This window comes from Sinohyriopsis cumingii, chromosome 1, assembly GCF_028554795.1.
Source record: "Sinohyriopsis cumingii isolate HCF-2022 chromosome 1, ASM2855479v2, whole genome shotgun sequence".
NCBI lineage: Eukaryota > Metazoa > Mollusca > Bivalvia > Unionida > Unionidae > Sinohyriopsis > Sinohyriopsis cumingii.
Genome location: NC_142961.1, coordinates 148,355,713 through 148,378,866, shown reverse-complemented (window position 1 = coordinate 148,378,866; position 23,154 = coordinate 148,355,713). Strand labels below are relative to the sequence as shown.

The following is a 23,154-nucleotide window of genomic DNA, read 5'->3' as shown; positions in this document are numbered from 1 at the left end:
AGATTATTGAGTAGTATGATAATGCATTGTCTATTCCAATGTTGTTTCAGTCTCAAGAATCAGCATTTGGTTCCCCTAGGGCATTGACTCAAGCGACAAAATTACCTAAGAGATTTGTCCCAACCTACTATGGAGATCCTAACGCTTTCTGTATTCAGCTCTTTTGCATTGATGAGAGATATGAGATGAGGTAAGAGGTTTTTAAAGAGGGAGATAACTCTCTTTGTAAGGGAATTTTGAGGATACCATAGAGCAAAACATTTTTCTGTAATTTGTTGGTCTCAGAATTGAGATTGTGAAAATGAATCCAGTCAGTATTTACCAACTAAAGTGAAATAAACAGCTTAGATCCACAATTGCTAAATATAACTAGTCAGAAGTAAAATATCTTTTTTTGGCAAAAAAAATCATCAAATTTTACATCCAAAAATATACCCACTTAATGATGCACCATGTATATATATCCTTGGTCACATATTATGCTTCTAAATTCTTGTCCATATCAAGATTATTAGAACTAGATATCTAGACCTCAGAAAAAAGGAAAAAAATAGGTGCTTCTTAATCTTATAATGCATGACCAGGTTGATTATGTTGAGAAATATTTATTTTTTAAAACAAACAAGCTATTGTCAGGATAGAGCAATGTAACAAGTGTTCTTTGGAACACAGTATCTCAATAGCAAATGGGATTATGCTGGTGCAGGAGAAACAACTGAAATCCTGGCTTATCATAATACAAAAACTTTAGGCATCTACAGCTTTCCCTCATTATAATGCAGTAGTTGGTGTCCATAACCACTGATTGTGTAATGTACCAAACCATGGTAACGTGAGAACTGCATTATGTACCAAACCATGGTAATGTGAGAACTGCATTATGTACCAAACCATGGTATAGTGATAACTGTGCCACAGTATAAAGAGAACTGTATATGTACTAAAATGTAGTATAGTAGGACTGATAGAATATGTCAGACAACGTTTCAAATGCAAGTAAAAATACATAGCTTCATGGTGTTTTCTTTCAACCTAGATTGTCAAAAATTTGATAAACTAATTCAAATACTATGGTTTAAGTTTGGCCATGGAGTCTGTAGTGATGCCATGTTATATCCATAATCACATTATAATAAAGAACATTTTAATAAGTGAGAACTGCAGTATTATTGTACCAAAGTCTTAGTTAATGCAGTAGATATGTGATAATCAAAAACTGTAAAACAAGAACTTAACAAAGTTGATGCCACCAGAACCAACACAGGGAATATGATACCTCTTTTGTGTAATTCACATATTATATTTCAAGCAAGGATGTTGGAAAAAGTGATTTTGCTGCATAGAGAGTGAATGCAGTTCTTCGTGTCAGGCTCATTTTTACCTCACCTACCCATAAGGCTTATATTATATGGTCCTTCATCCATATTGTGTTGCTCATTGTATGTCTTTGCAATCTGTCACCCATTTACAGTTGGTATTTGCAAATTCTTCTCAGCATATTGAAAGAAAGCATCCTAACATAAAGCTTATATCCTGGCATGATGCTTCAAACCTTTCTCTCCCCTCAACCTTCTCAATATCATGAAAATCTACAGTCACAAGCTGGCATAAGTCAGCTACCCAAGTTAGAAATATCAGGCCACTTGGGCCTCTTTTTTGATGTCATGAAGCTAGTGAGGTAAATAACAACAGTATTGAAACATGAATTGAGTGACAAATCATTCATCATCTGAATGATATCAGTTGTGATTGTCATGATTGTAGCTTAATCTAAATTTGTTTTACTTATTAACAGAAAGATCGGATAAAAACCTGGATTTGTAAAGACATTCAAACAATTTCAAATGAGGAGTAAAATCTGTGAACTGGTACTTCGGCTTTAATCAGTGCAATTAGTAAAAGAATTTTCAAAGAGGAAGTTGCCCTGCAAAGATGTAAAACAACATAATCATACCTGCCAGCTTACCAGATTACAGTTTCATAAATCATGTATCATATTTCATAAATCCATCTTCTGATAGTTAATGTGATTAAATGAATTAAATGATTACCTATTAATTACTTTTCCATCTCACTTCTGATCTCAGTACTTTTTTTCAAATGCAGTTAAGCAATTTTTATACACTTTTTGTGGTGATTATCAACCACATTCTACTGTAATTAAATGTAAATAAAAATGTCTGAGATTTGTCTTTCATTTCTAGTATCTTTTTCCAGATCTGTTGACTTTTTGTCCAAAGCTTTTACCTGCTTTCCTGATCGAGATTTCTGTATTATAACAGTACCACATCTGGTGCCAGAGTTTCCACTACTACAGGAATTTGTGGTGAGTACTTCTACAACTGTACATTATTTGCAACCTCTGCAAACATTTGCTTGGAATCCCTGGAGTATTTTCAAGAATATACCTGGATTTAAAAAGTTAATATAGTAAAAAAACATTGAAATTTGATTGGATTTCTCAGTGATTTCTATGATTTTCAACTTGAAAAATCTCAGTCAGACAGAGTTGGTATTGCAGCAGAAATATTCCATAAAATGCTATAACAGCTGGTGTTGTTCCAGGCTTTTTCCCAGCTGAATCAAGCCAAACTTTTCTAGACATTTCTATGCTGCCTATGAAACATACCATCTTACAATGATTTTGATTTACAGTAGTTTTTAAGGAATTGCTGTAGAAGACGATGACTTATTTGCTGACATATATTTTATGAAATAAGAGACCAGTTTTGAATCCAGACTATCTAGGGCAGCTGCTGGTAGATTTCTGCAATGGAATTGTTCACAACATGAATATGCTTCAAATATAAGGAAAACAAACAAATATACACATACATAAATGGCAATGCTACCCCCTCCAGGAAACAAGTAACAAAATGTTATGCCATATGTGATTGTTTGTTTGTTTTTTTGTATGGAAGGGCTGGGCATGTTAAAATTAGCAGTAATTTGCAGTATGTTAAAATTAGCAGTAATTTGCAGTATGTTAAAATTAGCAGTAATTTGCAGTATGTTAAAATTAGCAGTAATTTGCAGTATGTTAAAATTAGCAATAATTTGCAGTATGTTAAAATTAATCCTTTTGTTGAATGCAGAGAATTTTCCCAGCTCTGTCTTAGAATTTATTGCTTAAGTTCATAAATCGTGGAATTTACATGAAAAGCATCCACACTTTTTTATTAGATAAAAATATAATTTTTTAAATGTTTATTATTTCCTGTGACATGTTTTGAGATGTAATTTTAAAACATAACAATACCTGATTTTCATTTATAGAGCTTGATTAAAATTCTAGACAATGTTGCTTTTATTAAGAGAAACGTACACCAAAAATTAAAAAACACCAAACATGGATTTTAAATGAAGAAGATCAAAAACTTCAATTGCCCATCAGTTTGCAAAGTGGTAATTTGTTTATTGTGACAGACAGAAACATATGACATGTAAGACGTTTGATAATAAATTTGTCTCATATTTTGGCTTAAATAAATGTCTTGTGGTAAAAGATATATAAACTATAAAATATTAGAATTTTTTCTTAATGATAAGTAAGAAATAACAAGATTTCATACAAAAAATTCATAATAAAAAATACTAGGAAATAGTACAACTAGCATTCTCCATACATTTGTCTGAAGATTTAAGGACAGTTGTTTGGTTGGTTGCTTGGTTGGGTTTTATAGAATTTTCAGTACTTTATTTGGCTATATCTTGCTGAGGAAATAGGAATTAAGTGCCATTCCCATGAACACATGAAGGCAGGAGATCTGGCCTCGCCAGGGTAGGCTTCAACTCAGACCCTTGATTTATGTGTCTAGTGCTCTTGCCAATGAGCTATTGTGGTTCCTATTTTTAGGAAGGAGAGAGAGAGAGAGAGTGAACTTGCATTGTATATGGGATGTAGATGACACTCTTGTGTGTAACTCTGCAATTTGCAACCAGACAACAGTTAATATGATTATCCATCAATGCACACAATGTATGCAATTATTTTCTTTGTAGTTATGTAATGATTCAACTTATTTTTCTTTCTACCTCTCTATGACTCTCTGGAATATCTATCCATTTATCAAATTACAATAGGAAATCTCAATATTAATGAATATATTTTTCGCTTTCATTAAAGATATATCATAAATTAACATTTTTAATAAGGGGAGAAATTATCAGTATGTGAGGTTTAAATATTGTTCTTTTTTTTCTCAATTCTCAGTTTACTTGCTATCATGCATGATCTAATAAGATGACTCAACAAGTCATAGCATTTCAGTGTCATTCAATATACATGTTGTCAGACTTGATCTAATAAGATGACTCAGCAAGTCATAGCATTTCAGTGTCATTTAATTTACTTGCTATGAAGCTTGGTTTAATAAGATGATTTAACAATTCACAACATTTAAGTATTATTCAGTTTACCTGCTATCAGATTTGACCTGATATGATGAATTTTGGATTTGGATTTTTTTCAAACATCACTTTAACAATTTTTCAGACATATCACTATGATGTCTGCAGTGTGGCAGTTTATAGTGATGCCTAGCACTGGGGCATCATGCCACAGACATGTAACATCATGTCCCACCCAGTCACATTATCCTGACACCAGTTTGACCAGTCCTAACACTGACCTCTTAATGCTGAGCGCCAAGTGAGGCAGCTTTTAGTACCATTTTTGTAAGTCTTTGATATGACTTATCCGAGGCGGACACTCTAGCCACTAGGCCACCGGAGTGGTTAAATCTAATGTGGTGACTTCACTAATAAGATGACTCAATAAGTCACAGCATTTCAGTGTCATTCAATTTATCTGTAATCAGATTTGATCTAATATAATGACTTCACTAATAAGTTGACTCAACAAGTCACAAGATTTCAGTGTCATTCAATTTACCTGCTATCTGACTTGATCTAATAAGATGACTCAAAAGGTCACATCATTTCAGTGTCATTCAGTATACCTGTTGTCAGACTTGATCTAATGAAATGACTCAGAAAGTCACAGCATTTCAGTGTCATTCAATTTACCTGCTATCTGACTTGATCTAATAAAATGACTCAGCAAGTCACAGCATTTCAGTGTCATTCAATTTACCTGCTATCTGACTTGATCTAATAAAATGACTCAGCAAGTCACAGCATTTCAGTGTCATTCAATTTACCTGCTATCTGACTTGATCTAATAAAATGACTCAGCAAGTCAAAGCATTTCAGTGTCATTCATTTTTAGTAAATGTTTAGTTCCAGCTGCATGTTACTGATATACAATTTTGCAAGTAAACGTTTGTTCAACATATATTTGTATTTTATTGGTAATGGTTTTAAGATATTTAAACAAATATGACGTTTTTGCATGCAGTGCTGTGTAAACACAATGAAAAGAAGTGTGATTGATTTATTTAAACAAAAAGGAAGTCACTATAGACAGTGTGGGATGTTACCAATACAATACAATTATAGATATAAAATCAGTTGCTGTATTTATTAAAAACAGTTTGAAAGGTCCATCTACTCATGTACATTAAAATGGCACATTCAAAATGGTGGTGACTAAATTAATGTTTAACCCTGGTTCAGGAACTATCTTTACAGATATTTACTGGTCCTTTTGTCATAAACATTGTTATCCTTTAAAAACAAAACTTAAATATGAAAATAATGTGATTTACAGTGAAAAAAATATAATAATTTAAACCTTGACTACTAAGAATTCTTGTCAGATCATGACAAAGACCTCGGTCCCAGCTCTAATCAAATTTGTTTTCAAATTTGTCTTTAATAAACACATAAACTGGTTTCAGCAGATTTCATTAAAATAGATTTCTTTATGTCACTTTTCTTACATTTGAGTTGGGTCCACAAGTAAACAATATAGATCAAGGTCTCTATCAAATAATGCACAAACGGGTTTTGTTTTTTGTTTTACTGGTTACTCTTAACAAACTGCATAGACCCTAGTCTTCTGAAACATTATATGATAGCAGATCTGGGTCTATGCAGTTGGATCCATCTTGTATATGTGTATATATGGTAACATAAAAATGTTATGATGTATTTATTTATTTTGTAGAGGATCACACCAAGATGTCCCAGTACCTTATCACAAGAGCTGTATGTTTTTCATAAAAGTGGACTTCTTAAGTAAGTAGAATAAAATGGATTAACCTTACATCAATGCAGTTGTTTAAAGTTCTTTATATAGGATACACAGCATATAAGGTGTGTTTTTCAATGATACTATAAATTTTTGACCTGATAATTTGTCTTCACACTTTGTGTTATTTCTATTATATAGCAATTTTCTATTAGTTGATCTGTTAGTTGATCAGCTTTCTGATGTTCCTGAAGTATATTTCTTCTTGTAGAATCTATAGCTGTATTCGCTCTAAAAAACAATGTAAAAATATGATAATATGACATATTTGTTTCTTCTAGCCCATAACTATTTCAAACTAGTGCCTTGTCATTCAATCCCTATAGACCAGACAGTTTGGCCTGTAGTTTTCTGTGAAGGCCAAGTGTACACTGTGTGACATGAAGACATTGAAAATTTGACTTACTGTTGCCAAAATGCAAAGATGCAATATATTAGAATGTCTGTTTTACATTTTGTTGATAGTGTCTGTTACACATTTTTGAGTTAGAACAGGTTTTAGATCAGACACAAATCACCACATTGTGACACTATGAAAGAGGGAATACATACTTGCATTAATGGCAAATACAGAACTGATACTATTGGAATAATTTATTGTTTAGTTCTCTAATACAGTACAACTTTCCATTACAGTCAACTGCCTTAAACAATAGCCTACCGTATCTATGTAGGGTCTGATTTTTCCTTTTCTTCATTTCATCTGCATATTTAATCCTATATTTTCATGATTTTTTTAAAATGTCTTTATCTTTTATTTTATAAACATTTTAGAGAATTTTAACATCTTTACCTTTTATGTCTTATCTTGTAGTATTTCATGTATTTTCTTGAAAGGGTTTATCTTTCTAAGGTTTGTATGCAGTTCTTTCTATTTACATTTTTACAACTTTACATGCAAATGGAACCATATAGCCATTGTTAAGATAACATGCTGTTAAGCCCTAATACCTGCCGACAAATTATTGAACCTCCCTTCAACAGCCAAAAGTAACTTATCCCATTGGTGACTGATTTTTGCAGTCTACTTTTGTAAAAATCAACACTTATTGTGTGGCTCAAAATAATGTGATCATTTGATGATGTGATTAATATGACGTCACTTTGATTATGTCATCAATATAACATTACTTTATACCTAGATGTATTGCAGTGCTGTGAACTCTGAAATAGATTGGAAATATGATGATGTGGTTGCAACTTAAGTCTCTTGTTCAGTAATGAAAAAGTCTCATACAGTTTTAATAATAACAATAATGAAAGAAAATGATAAAGACAACATAAAGTATACAGGACCTTTGGAAATGTATGGCAATTTATGATTTGCTGTAAATTGGCTGCACCAGTTGTCTGTTCTTGAAAGTCGGTGTCATCTCATTAATTATGTCATATGCAAAAATTCACTCACCTACATACCCTTTCTTGACACTTTGATAAGAGGACTCATTGATTTTCAACCTGTGCAGATTTGATGAATTCATTTTCATCTTGTAATTTATGGGCAATTACCTTTCTGCATAATGAGACCATTAGTTGGGGATATTCAGCAAAGAGTAATGCAATAAACTGCACACAAGTTTATACATTTCTTTCATTATTTTGGATTGCATTGGCCCTTAGCTATCTAACATTATCAATCTTTAACAAGTTAAATAGTCCAACATTTCACAATCAGTCATCCCTAGGAGAGCCTGCACTGGAATTAGAATCCAAAACACTGTTGAATCCATGCAGTCAGGCAACAGAGGGGACCACAAAGTTAGGCTGCATTATGCAACAGAGCTAAAAACACAGTGTTATATCTTTATAGATGCTTACCTGCTAACCTTCCATATAGTGTGAGGGATATTTTTGAGACTCAAAAATAGTTTTAAGATTGAGGGGGATGGGGTGGGAGCAGTGCCCGTGAAGCAGAAAAGCAACAGAAATTGTAAGATTAAGAATAGATTATCTACTTATATAAGCTTATACAAGATGACTGGAAATTCCAGTTTTAATAAAAAAGAAAATTAAATGTTTTCTTTAAAGCTTTTATTATTTTCAAAAGCACAAAATAGTTTTGGTAGGGCTATTATTCTCAAATATCATCACCACACAAACACACACATATGTACACACATTCATTATCAACCAACAGAGACAATAAATTAAAAACAGCATGTTTCTTTCTTTTGAGATTAACCATTAATATTTCAGATGTAGATGCAGCCTGGGATCTTTTTAAAAGAAATTTCCAGTCTCCACATAGCTTCACAAAAAAACTTTTGCTCTCCATTGTAGAAAAAATACAATAATTGTAGCCATCATATTAGTTTTTTGTTAATTATCTTAAAATAAAAGAATCCCAGAATTCCTGGTTGGAAAGAAAATCCCAAACCTTCAACCAGTATCACAAAGATCAAATGGTCTTTCTCTTGGAATCCACTAGACAGTGGAATACAAACTTAGAAGATACAGACATTGCTGTTCTCAATAGTTCAGTGGAAGGATTAAAGGCAGTGCGAATCTTATTAGTGTCATCTGTGCAGTTATTAGAGACTGGTTGCTGCTGTTATTTAAATGTGGGGTGGTGTTATGTCAAAGGACATGTTACAGTCCAGAGTAACTAGCGTCAGTATGATGTTTCCAGTACATGTGAAGATTATAATGCTTTCCCTTGCTGTGGCACTTCACAAAGTTAAACTCACTCAACCTATAATTCAGAAATTTAGTTTCTCTGGACTTTGCTCACTTCGAAGATGTCTCATCCCTCATCCTTCCCTATATAACACCTGCATTTTGCCTTTAAAAATGAATCTCACTGCCACACTATTCCACAAACCTAAATATTCCTCTTTTATATTCTATATAAGGAGTAAAATCTAACTCAGATTTGTATTCTATATGAGTAAAATCTAACTCAAATTTGTATTCTATATGAGTAAAATCTAACTCAAAGGATTAAAATCTAATTCAAAGGAGTATTGCAGCTGATCATGAACTAGCCACTAATCTTTAGCAAGTATTGCTTAAATTCCCCTTTTGGAAATGACCACTTTTAATTTTTAAGAGTAGGAGGAGGGAAATTTTCTTTCAAACCAGAAAGATTGTTTTATTTATATCAAGATAAATATGTCTCAGTCCCCCTCCCATTAAATGGTTGGTCCCTTGCACAAATGCACGAGGTCAGTCAATTAAGCAATCATTGCAGTGATGGTTGTTTATCTGTGATGCTTTTACCTTTTAATCATTTTTAAGGGATCACCTCTTTGTCAAGCAGCTGTATAAACTGCCCTGTGGTGATAGTTTTCCATGAGCATCATTGATTATATTTTACTGTTAATGCTCATTATGGCCTGATATTTTCTTTATCTCATTTTTCTTCATAAGAATACCGAAAATCATACTTTTATAAAAAATGATGTCTCAGGATTTGAAAGTCAAAAATCTTATTCTTTGCATAACATTTGTTCTAGAAGGTAGGGAGATATAATCTGCTAAGATTATGTGTACTCATTGGTCAGAGAAAGATTCACCTGTACATAAATACTGTAAGTGGATAAATTTTTGCATGGTTCTATTTTGCAACTTTCATCGTCAAGTCCAGAATTAAAATTTTTTAAAATCATGAAAATTTACATAGTTAAACAGTTTGTGCCACTAAAATTGTGAAAATGCAGACTACACATCAGATTCTAAAACATTGTTATTTCACAAATATTTTGCAGTTTATTTGCATGCAGTAATATAAGCAGTCAGTTACTCTACATTAAACATAATTTTAGGGACTTCATGGTTCGCCCAGCCTGTACAAGTGACTATTCTGAAGTTGAGAAGCTTGTGAAAAATGTTGACCTTCATGAAAACCTTTTGAAAGATCTTCAGCAGTACAACAAAGCCAGAAGAGATAATGTATGTTCTCTTTGCTGTTTATTTCACCCTCATAAGCTGTCAATGAGACATTGGCAGTAACATTGGCATCAGCATCTGTGGCATAATTTGTTGCCAATGTTATAATTTTGTTTTTAAGTTTTATGGAGTCATGTACATACCTGAATTTATATGAGTAACTAACGAAATAAACAAAATTATTTGGATCTTTTAATTTTTTTTGAAATTTCACATAAATTAATGCAGATGTTATATTTATCATCTGATGAAATGCATCATTTGTTCTTCAATTAAAACTTTGAAAGTTATCTTAACTTTAAGCCAGTAATTCAGCTGAATGCTTGTAATATTAGTAAAATAATGTATTAATGTATCATGTTGTCATGGTATAATGTACTTACCTAGTAATAGGATATCATGACATCATGGTATAATGTACTTACCTAGTAATAGGATATCATGGTATAATGTACTTACCTAGTAATAGGATATCATGCTATAATGTACTTACCTAGTAATAGGATATCATGCTATAATGTATTTACCTAGTAATAGGATATCATGGTAAAATGTACTTACCAAGTAATACAATATCATGATATCATGGTATAATGTACTTACCTAGTAATAGGATATCATGTCATCATGGTATAATGTACTTACCAAGTAATATATCATGATATCATGGTATAATGTACTTACCTAATAATATAATATTATGTCATCATGGTATAATGTACTTACCAAGTAATATGATATCATGGTATAATGTACTTACCTATAGTCTGATAATACAAACCTGTTTGTTTGTACCCCTCTACTGATTTAAATAATGGAAACCTTTAATGTGATAAAAAGTGCAAGGAACTTAGTCAATTCATTCATTGATTTATAGTTTCTAACCTGACTCTGATTAGAGTGGCCCTAACACCGTCATCGTATGGGCGTTTCATGCTTAACGGAAGTTTTCAGTGTAATAAATGGACATGCTTGGATCCATTTCCAGTTTCTGGACAAGTCCATTTTCAGCAAAGGGGTGTATCACGACTACAGATGTACATACATAAGTCGTCTGCTTCCGATATTTACAGTGTCGAATCAAGCAAAGGAAAATAATGACAACTACAAATTTGCTTTTCATGTGGATTTAACAAGCGGCTTAATTTCTATGTTCATATATGCAGAGGGATATAATTCCAAATTCTCAACGTTATGTAATTTACGCAATTATTCAACAGTTACCGAACAGGATGAACTACGTCATTATGTTGTCTGATGGAAATAAACTAGCCTATAGTGTACGCAATATAGCTCCTTGTTAGTATGGAAAGTCCATTAAGCATGAAATGTTGCAGGGGATGCCAGCATTAGTGCCATTCTGGTCACAGTCAGGTTAGAAATTATAAATCAGTGATTCAGTTGACTTAGTTCTGTGCACTTTTTATCACATTAAACTTTCTCGTTTTTGAAATCGGTAGGGGGTACAAACAAACCGGGATGTAGAGTCAGACTATAGTAATAGGATATTATGACATTATGGTATAATGTACTTAGTAATATGTAGTCATATGATATCATGACATTATGGTAAAATGTACTTACCTAGTAATAGGATATCATGACATCATGGTATAATGTACTTAGTAATACATAGTCATATGATATCATGATATTATGGAAAATGTACTTACCAAGTAATACGATATCATGATATCATGGTATAATGTACTTACCTAGTAATATAATATCATGATATCATGGTATAATGTACTTACCTACTAATATGATATCAAGTCATCATGGTATAATGTACTTACCTAGTAATATGATATCAAGTCATCATGGTATTTTGTACTTACCTAGTAATATGATATCATGGCATCATGGTATAATGTACTTACCTAGTAATATGATATCATGGCATCATGGTATAATGTACTTACCTAGTAATATGATATCAAGTCATCATGGTATAATGTACTTACCTAGTAATATGATATCACAACATTATCTTGCACTAGTTAACATATACAAAAGTGTGAAATTGATCATAACATCATAGCATTGATTGTGTGTTATAAAGATAGGATGCATCATATCACAATGGGACATGATAATGCTTTGTGTGTGTGGGTGTGATTTGGATTTTTAGCTTAGCTTTAAAACATTTTCAGTCATATCACCATGAAGTCTGCAGTGTGGCAGTTCATAGTGTTGTCTAGCACTGGGGCATCTTCCACAGACATGTAGCTTCATGTCCCACCCAGTCACATTATCCTGTCACCAGGCCAACCAGTCATAATACTAACCTCGTAATGCTGATTGCCTAGCGAGGCAGCTGTTAGTACCATTGTTATAAGTCTTTAGTATGACTCGGCCAGGGTTCAAACCCATGACCTCCCGCATCTTGGGTGGACACTCTAACCACAATGCCACCAGAGCGGTCAATAATGCTTTGTGAACTTCTTGTTCTGTCCATATATTGTAAATGAAAGCAGTGTAAAAAGCATACAAATCTGGTGGATTTAGAGAAAACTGTATTCAGTAATAAAAAAAAAAATTAACTTTAAAAATCACTACATTAGGTAGAACACTTTCGGTTTTTCATTCTGTTCAAAACTATAATGGTGTAAATATGCCACAAACTTGAAATAGAAATCAGGCCAGGTTCTAGGACATCAGACGATTCTCACACTTTAATAAGTACTATCATCACACCAGATTGTGAGATTGCAGATGATTTTCACACTTAAATATCATGATCACACCATTTTCTGAGATTACAAATGACTTTTACACTTTAATATCATGATCACACCAAATTTTAAGATTGCAGAGGATTCTCACATTCCAACTCCAACTTGACTCAGAATTCTTGTTGGGTACTGATGTTATCCAGTCAAACATCAAAATTTTTAATTTAAAATGTGAGAATTGCTTGTAACCTTTACGGCAAGATTTATGATAAGTATGCAGAATTGATATAATAATAATAATAATAATAATAATAATAATAATAATACTTTTTAATAAGGGTATTTAATTTCAAATGCAGATGTATCTAGTCCCACTTGATGCCCACAGCAAATCTGTTTATCTGTGTACCAGAATATTCTAGCTCAGGTACACAAAGTTGCATAATAATGAACAATGTTGAAATCAGGCCACCTGCATTAAAAAGGAAACAACATTATTAAACACATCAAAGAAATAAAGGTTGTACATGCACAAAGGTGAAACAAATGACAATAACACATGAAAGATAGCATATCATTAGGAAATCAAAGGTTTAGATATATAAGATGTTTTTCTTAAAGCTTTTAGTGAAAAATGTCTGTTCTGCCAAGAAGGTGAGAGAGATATCATGGAGATCCTTTGGTCTAATTTCTTAAAAATTGATTTGGATTGTATCTTTTGCATCAGAGATCCATGTTATCAAATTTTAAACAATAGAATTACTTGAAATTACTAATGGTTGGGTTCAATGACAAAAATGTAACTCGTCTATTTCACCCTGATTCCAGGATGGCACAGAGCTCCAGGCTTTTGTGGCAGAGTCACAGAAACAGATTGTGGGAATCGCCATCATCAGAAGAGAAGAGGTAACTCAGCTGGAAAAGTGATAGAGCAGTTTAAAATGTGCAATCTGTTTTTGTACTGTATCAATTGTGCAGCAAATTCTAACAATTTATGCAATATACTCTTTATGGGCCAGCAGATTGAATTTAGAAATATTTACTGAGGAGGAAACTGGAGTACCTAGAGAAGACCGACTTTAAAATGATGACTTTGACTTTCTCCTTGAATAAGTTTACTACCCTGGATAAAACTTATGACCACCAAACTGCAAAGCAAGCACATCACCACTGATCCATCTAGGCCTCCTAAAGAGTTAATATTGAAACCCTATAATGTTCTTCAGGAGTCCAACTTTGATAGCAGAGCTAAATATTAAAAAATAATAGAGTATTTTGTAGCATTGTGTAATGGATGGTACAAGCCTTCAGAATTCAGTATTTCCTCTGGAGTTCCAGAAATTAGGACAACTGTACCAATAATTTAATTTTCTTTTTGTTAAAAATTAAAACTAGCTTCTTGTATCAATTTTTGTGTAATGTACCCGTAATCAATTAATATGGATCACTGTGAAAAGTTTGTTTCTTATTTTTCAGGACATTGAATACCTACGATCTCATTACAACATTGAAGACTTCATCTACTATAACCACCACAAACGTGATGAGCATGGGCATCTACATCACTATGCTCTCAATCCAATCTTCAGTCATCTCTCTAAACACTTCCTTAAAGTAAGTAGAAGTCAATGTAAAAAATAATTATGTATTTTAATTGCATATTTTAATGGTAATCTTGCAAATGGACATTCAGAAATTTCACATGAATTATTGCCTTTGCAAGTGGAAAGCACAAAGCAGCCTAAGAAACATAAGTGCAGTAATTCTAATATAATAAACCAACAAGGTGTTGTTGTTATAGGGTTTAATGCCATTATTCAGCACAAGATAGGCTATACATGGCAGCCAGTATTAAAGATGGAGGAAGAACCCTTGAAAACCTGGCCAGAAAGAACCACCAATCCACGAGAAGCTACCGGCAAGCTTTCTCACATACCCACATTGGCTGAGCCTGAGACTGGAACCCACACAGACAGAGGTGAGATGGCAGTGCTCTGTAACAGTGAGCGTTTTAGACAACTCAGCCACTCGGATCTCCAAACCATCAAAGGATAACCATAAAAACATTTTTAAAAGCATGTAGGCTTATACATAGAGTAAGTGATCCCAAATTTCGGAAATTGGAGGCTTACAGTAAACAGATTTACCATATATATTCACATATAAGTCAAGTCTAACTGCATACAACATAGACCTCAATCTGCCATCACAATGCACCAGCATATCAGAGTCTATATTGTTTGTTTTACTGATTACTCCTAACAAACTGCATAGACCATAATATGTCAGCAAATTATGTGGCAGTTGATATGGATCTGTTTATTTTGCAGTTAAATCAACTTACAAGTGAGTATGTACAATATGTCTTTTATTTGGTGCATTCATTGAGTGGACATTCTAATCTCTTTAATTAAACATAAACTGACCATCAGATAAATGGGTCAAACTTTGAATGAATGAAAGTGAATTGTTTCTTTATGCATAGCATGAACAGGATAATTAACATTTTTCCACACTGACAAACTCAGATTTATAATTGTGCTTCAACAGGGAAAATTTCCTCGCATACTGGAACTTTATTTCTTATTTTATTTTCAAAGCCAGAAGCATTTTTTGATACTTTTTTATCTCTATACGTGTACATTGAAACTCAGATTTTGCTCAGCTGTGCAAGTTTAATCATTAGTTTGCAGCTGGTATAATTTTACATAATTTTATGAAATTGTTTGATGAAATTGCACTAACTCCTACTCAGTAGGATAACCTGAACATCTGAAAAAAATAGGAAGAAAATTGTGTCGTTAACAAAAGGATATTTTATGCAAGAGATTCTCTAATGGAGGCATGATGGAGCATCACATTTTTTCTAAGTGTGAATTTAAACATTTCATCCCTTGAATGAAATTATTCTGGACAGACAGACACTAATTATCCCTTTATGAGTGAACCCTTCAGTACAATTAAACCTGCAAAGTAAAGCGAATTGGTTAAACACATCACATGGCATAAAACCATTTAAAATTATTGGCTTTTAAAAGAGGGACAAGCACCAAAATCTGTCAGGAACAAGGGAACCAAAGTGCACCTCCCATAAATTTACTTGCACAGGTAGGAATAGTATTAATTTCCATTAAAACTTTAAGTAAGTTTAAGTTTTAGGTTGTGTATGTGTACATTGTTGACAATTTTATGAATATTTGCAGTTGTACTGTAATTATTATTTATTTTGTAATGATGCCTTTCTTGGATTTATTTGAAGTATTGTCTAATTTGAGATACTCTTTTTCCTTGCAGGAGATTCTGAGACTTGGACATAAGACTTGTCTGTACTATCCATTGTATCCATCATACACAGAAAAATCAGTAAGCTACTTGAACTGTTGCATTTTAAATCAGTAAGCAACTTAAACTGTAGCATTTTAAATAAGGAAGCAACTTAAACTGTAGTATTTTAAATCAGTAAGCAACTTCAACCTGTAGCATTTTAAATTAGTAAACCACATAAACTGTAGCATTTTAAATCAGTAAGCAACTTAAGCTTAGCATTTTAAACAAGTAAGCAACTTAAACTGTAGCATTTTAAACCAGTAAGCAACTTAAACTGTAGAATTTTAATCAGTAATCTACTTAAACTGGATTTTAAATCAGTAAGCAACTTTAACCTGTAGCATTTCAAATCAGTAAGCCACATAAACTGTAGTGTTTAAAATCAGTAAGCAACTTAAACTGTAGCATTTTAAATCAGTAAGCAACTTTAACCTGTAGCATTTTAAATCAGTAAGCTACTTAAACTGTAGCATTTTTAAATCAGTAAGCAGCTTAAACTGTAGCAACTTTAATTATAGCATTTCAAATCAGCAAGCAACTGAAACTGTAGCATTTTAAATGAGTAAGCAATGTAAACTGTAGCATTTTAAGTCAGTAAGCTAATCAAGCTGTTGCATTTTAATTTAGCAGCAACATGTAGCATTTTAATTCATGGAAGTAAATCAACATGTAGCATTTTAATTCATTAAGCTGCTTACAATGTAAGATTTTAAATCATGAAACTAATCAATATATATCATTTTAAATCATAAAGCTAATCAAGATGTATTATTTTAATTCATGAAGCTAATCAAGATGTAGCATTGCCCAGGACAAGATTAGCAAGCGTCCAATTGGAATTTTCAGTAAATAACAGTTTACTGACAGGTATTGTTAGATAGGTACACTTTATGGATTAATCAATTCATTGATAAATTGTATAGGAATTAAGCATTCCATGTCCTAATTATTACTGTGCAGTATACTTATTTGCCTTTCTTCCTGTAACAGGTTGTGGAAAAACACTCTTTAATAGGGGCACTACCAAACATGGTTCCAGTAAGGCATCGTCGTCAGATTGTGTACCCTCTTGACAAGCTGAGGCACAATTCTCCCTCTGACAGAGTACTTAATCAAGCAGAGCCATATGCCCTCAATCACATAAACAGGAAACTCACCTTGGAACCCAAGGTCAGAAATTAAACTTGTTTCAGTTATTTTTACCTTTTTCTTTGACAGTGCTCTTGTAATGCCGCACTCACACTACATGATTTTGGGGTACTACTTTGTAACTTCTGGTTAGAAAAAAGAACTAAACCAGACCATATAGAATAAAGATTAATATTGCTTAGGTGTAAATTATGTTAAGTACAAAAACAGATAAAAATACACTTACTGAATTTTGATAAAATTACATAGATATAAACATTTCCGATTTCAAACCAGACACATGTTAGACCATATAATCATGGGAGACAAAGGTGATTGACTCCCAGGGGAGTGGTGAGAAAGGGGAAGGTGCGAGAGAGCTTGAGAGATAATTGCACCTTCTCCACCTCTTCCTGAGTGAATTAAAGACCATATTTTTGAAATGATTTATAGCACTTAGAATTTAAGGTATACAAGTATAAGAGATGAGTTGCATAAGTCAGGGCAATGAATTAGGTCAAGGCAAAGCATTAACCTTCAGGTGCTGAAGGTGGCATATATTGTAAAGTAAAGGTGCAATCCAAGTTAACCTTTTATTGAAGGTGAAGAGAGACAGTGAAGTAATGTCCTAACAATACTGAAGTAATATACTAGCAAATTTCAGAAGGAACAGTTTATATGGTTCCCAGAAATTATCTAAACTGTCATGATCTCTCACATTCACTTAGATAGGGTAACCATGGCAATAATTCACCGAAGGTGAAATTGTATCAGCCAATATGGTAGTTATTGTCACCTCATGAATAAATTCTGAAATTCTCCCTAATGTCAAGCAAACATGTCAAATTTTAATAGAAACTAACTATTGCAACTGACTATACAGAATGAACATGGCTTGAAACATTTTAAATGTGTATTATGGTAACAATGTAATCCAATGATAAACTTCCAGCTGCTACAAATTTTGGACAAGATATCAGTGAAGCTCATCATCATATTTATGTGGTATTATTTATAGCAAAAGGTCATGTGACAAATAGCTATTCAGATTGCATAGTGCTTCCTGACCAAGGGAGTGCAATGGATTCATACGTATTTGATTACTAGTATGTGGGAAAACATTAGAATTATATAATAGTTAATTTTATGATGTTCTGGCTAAATTATGCATAATGCAATTTAATTTCATTACACTTCTACAAATGACAATATAAATTATGCACAGAAATAATCATACAAGGTTTCAATACATGCTGAATCTGTTTATACTATGGGGTCAGATCATTATGAGATGGCATTTCCCAGTATAAAATGCAGGTAACAAAATCTTCTTGTGAAAAGAAAGAAAAACATGCCCTATATGAGTACATCATAGATATTGCTATATATAAAGTACATCATGTATATTATTATATATAAAGTACATCATGCATATTACTATATATAAAGTACATCATGTATATTACTATATATAAAGTACATCATGTATATTACTATATATAAAGTACATCATGCATATTACTATATATAAAGTACATCATGTATATTACTATATATAAAGTACATCATGTATATTACTATATATAAAGTACATCATGTATATTATTATATATAAAGTACATCATGTATATTATTATATATAAAGTACATCATGCATATTACTATATATAAAGTACATCATGTATATTACTATATATAAAGTACATCATGTATATTACTATATATAAAGTACATCATGCATATTACTATATATAAAGTACATCATGTATATTACTATATATAAAGTACATCATGTATATTATTATATATAAAATACATCTTGTATATTATTATATATAAAGTACATCATGCATATTACTATATATAAAGTACATCATACATATTACTATATATAAAGTACATCATAGATATTGCTATATATAAAGTACATCATGCATATTACTATATATAAAGTACATCATGCATATTACTATATATAAAGGACATCATGTATATTACTATATATAAAGTACATCATAGATATTGCTATATATAAAGTACATCATAGATATTGCTATATATAAAGTACATCATGCATATTACTATATATAAAGTACATCATACATATTACTATATATAAAGTACATCATGTATATTACTAGATATAAAGTACATCATAGATATTACTATATATAAAGTACATCATAGATATTGCTATATATAAAGTACATCATGCATATTACTATATATAAAGTACATCATACATATTACTATATATAAAGTACATCATGTATATTACTATATATAAAGTACATCATGTATATTATTATATATAAAATACATCATGTATATTATTATATATAAAGCACATATTGCATATTACTCATATAAGTACATCATGCATATTACTAAATGTAAAGTACATCATGTATATTACTATATATAATTTATCACATAGTGCATATTACTATATACAAAGTACATCATGTATATTACTATATAAAGTACATCTTGCATCTTGAAAAGCATGCATAGTAATTACATTGTTAATTCAATGGGTAACTGTGGTAATGTTCATTACACACTAATACCAAAAAGGTCTGCACTTTACAAAAACTGACACGGAAAGTAAGATAAATATTAACCTAGGAAATTATGGTGTAGTCAGTAAATCTCTATTCACAAGTATAAGGGTGGGCATACCAGTTTGCACCTGTAGTTTTTCTGTTGAGGAATAGTGTGTGTGTGTGTGTGTGTGTGATTTCGATTTTAGCATAGCTTTAACAATTTTTCAGTCATATCACTACGATGTCTGCATTGTGGCAGTTTATAGTGATGTCTAGCTCTGGGGCATCATGCCGCAGACATGTAGCATGATGTCCCACCCAGACACATTATCCAGACACCAGTCTGACCAGTCATAACACTAACCTCTTAATGCTGAGTGACTAATTGGCAGCTGTTAGTACCATTATTACAAGTCCTTGGTATTACTCAGCCAAGGATCAAGACCATGACCTCTCACTTATGAGGTCGATGCTCTAATCACTAGTCACCAGAGCAGTTGTTGAGGAATAAATACATGTAGTATATGCAATTCAGATTCAAGAAATGTGGGTTTCTTGAGGAATATTTGTTATTGTTAATTTGCTTTGTTTTGGCGAAAACACTTAAACACTGCTGAAAGGTCAACTGCTGGCTGAGCCAAAAGTCAGATAAGAGTAGTCTCCGCTTGGATAGAGGGATTGGTGCCAAGTCCTATAAATTGTCAATTATTATTTCTACTTGTAGTTAGACAGTATGCTGTCATCAAGGCCTCACAAATACTGATTCCATTGTGCCTTTTCACATGATAAGCAATTCATAAGAATTTTTCACTTTAGGGAAGTATTCATACATGTGATGGAACATAAACTCAGTATCAAGCTCCATTTGGTCATATCTATCAACTTTTATCCAATATATATTTTCACCATGCTTCAGAATAGGGGCATCAAGATCAGTCCTTAGTGCCATTCAGAAAGGAAAATTTGAAGTGGGCATAAACCTGTCTTCATTCCCTCATATTCATGTTCACAAATCTTCCTAGAAATTTTCAGGAACACCTTATACCAGTTCAGGTCGCTCCCTTTCTGGCTGAATCTCCATCCCATGGTCATCATGAGAATCATGAATGGAGTAATGTCTAGCTTCAGAACCACCATCTTGTCTTTCACATCATACTATCTGGATGCCATTTAACACAAGCAACAGGAGAGCATCCTTTTGAACCAAGATATGTGATGCCTTGTTACACTCTTGCTTTGTTTTTGGATTTCTTGTAAGTAAGGACAAATCCAGTCTTGTTCCTATACAGCATTTCATCCATCTTGGCATGGAGTTCAAAACCCCATTCAGTAGAGTCTGTCTGTCAGGAATTTGTCATAAAAGCCTGCCATCTTCTCAGATAATCAAATTTAAGCCCCAGATTTTCTTCACTTCTTTGGTGACCTAACTGTAGTAATGGATCTCCTTGTCCTGGAATGCCTGGTCTTGAGACACCTGCAGATGTTCCTTCTGTCCTTGTGATGGCTGAATGTTTGCCCTCCACATGAGATGTTCAAAATGTTTTGAACTACATAATGTCCCACTTCATCAAAACGTAGGATCTTTTTTGGCCTATGATGGCCATCTTCTGCAGGATCAGCTGGTGGAAGTCACGGCATACACAGATACCACTTTGACAGGCTGAGAAGCCCACATCCTGCTCTCTTTCCAGTAGTGAGTGGATTTTGACTCTTTCTTGAGCACTCATTGGTTACTAGTCTCCTGGAGATGAAGGCCATAGTGATTGTCTTTCATTTATGACAGTAGATGTTATCTGGAGAGGGTGTTCTCATTCTGTCAGACAGCTTAACTGTTGTCTTTTACATCAAAAGGCAAGGTCACACCAAATACAGACAATCTGCTTTCTGATTTGTGAGTGCCTTGGGTGGTGACATCAACAATTCCACATTCAAGTCTACCACATGCCAGGCAGGCTTAATGTTCTTGCAGACTCACTGTCACAAAAGAATCTGTTGATTCATACTGAATGGTCCATTCACTCCTCAGTCAGATCTACATCCAACTGAGTTGAATTCTCATGGACCTATTTACAGTGTGGTGCAATGCCAGGCTGCCAAGCTTTGTCTCACCAGTCCCAGGTTTGAACACCTATGAAAGTGGTGTTCTTTCCCTGAATTGGAACAATCTTGGTCCATATGCCAGCCACTCTGAATCCCAAAGTCTTGCAGAAAATGCTATAATTAGAGTGCTAGCTAATCCTCATAGCTTCCCTCAGGGAATCATCTTTGTGCTCTGACATGTTTGAATAAGTCAGCCTTTAAACTGCTGTCCAAAGCCTCATTGATTCATTTCTCATTTTTATACCTAGTCACCTCAGTTACAGCAGGCAGAATCAGTTAGATTTGTCTTCCAACCCAAGTCATCTGCAGTTCTGACATGATGATTCAGTTTCATTGCTATGAAGATCACCCACTGATGGGATTCAGTTCTTTGTCTTGAAAGCTCTATCTTCTTTGGACCCTTCATTAGTTCTCGGAAGTGGTGCCCCAAAGCAAACTGAGCCAGTCAGAAGAAGGAGCTTTCATTGTTTCTTACCATTCAAGAAGGAAGGGACAGTATTTCAACTCAGGCTGCCTTTTCTTGAATATGATGGGTTAACAGCTGAGCCTGAATGGAACTTACCCAAGACTATCTGAATTCCTTATGAAGTTTGATGAGGTTATGTCAGTTACAATCGGCATAGCATTCTAACTGACATCATCCAAGCTGTGGGATGGAGGTAAGAGACAACATTCTCTAACTTTTACTCAAAGACCTATCATCCATAAGAGCACAATTTAGGCAGGTGGGACTTTAATCAACAATACAGTGGGCTGCCTTTTTATGAAGATATGGAATTTATCAGTAGTACAGTGGTATACTTTTCTGGTCATGTAGGAGCTTCATAACATTGTTGGGTTACTCTACTTCTCCTGAATTTGTGGGAGTGGATTTTTGTCTCCAAACTGCATTGATGCATAAATCATGTGCTATGCTAACGCTATCCTATATGTCAATCACTTCATGAACATTAGAAGACAGCAAACATGGCTGACTCTGGAGCAAGAGAATATATCTCCCTTCTCTTCTTACCTATGTGCTTTGCATATTATGACTGGGTAAGGTATTTGAAGAAGAAATCAATTTTTATCGTAAAATACATTTGTTTGATAACATTTACCCAATCATAATGTGGGTGCACCTACCCATTCCTTTCCTATGGATATATTCCTAAATGAACATTCATGTCCATTCCAACAGTAAGTGATGAATGATGGAATTTGGCACATGTTAGTGAGTCAACTATTGCATCAGCATGCAGACAACTTTTTAGAACTTTTGTTGCCAAAACAAGATGAAAGATTTGGTAAACATATTCTTTTAAACTTGGGTCATCTTGATTGACAAGCTAGT

The 23,154-nt window shown here is 33.1% G+C and overlaps 1 protein-coding gene across 1 annotated transcript in view; it reads left to right on the top strand.

The window, feature by feature from the left end:
* LOC149808119 (cilia- and flagella-associated protein 61-like) overlaps nt 1-23,154 on the top strand; it is a 161,920-nt gene that overhangs the window by 31,198 nt on the left and 107,568 nt on the right. The window contains exons 9-16 of the mRNA XM_089973561.1: nt 51-190; nt 2,218-2,326; nt 6,071-6,141; nt 9,919-10,045; nt 13,549-13,626; nt 14,197-14,334; nt 16,015-16,083; nt 17,038-17,217. Of these exons, the coding sequence (XP_089829687.1) occupies nt 51-190; nt 2,218-2,326; nt 6,071-6,141; nt 9,919-10,045; nt 13,549-13,626; nt 14,197-14,334; nt 16,015-16,083; nt 17,038-17,217 (912 nt within the window). The remainder of the gene's footprint in view (nt 1-50; nt 191-2,217; nt 2,327-6,070; nt 6,142-9,918; nt 10,046-13,548; nt 13,627-14,196; nt 14,335-16,014; nt 16,084-17,037; nt 17,218-23,154) is intronic.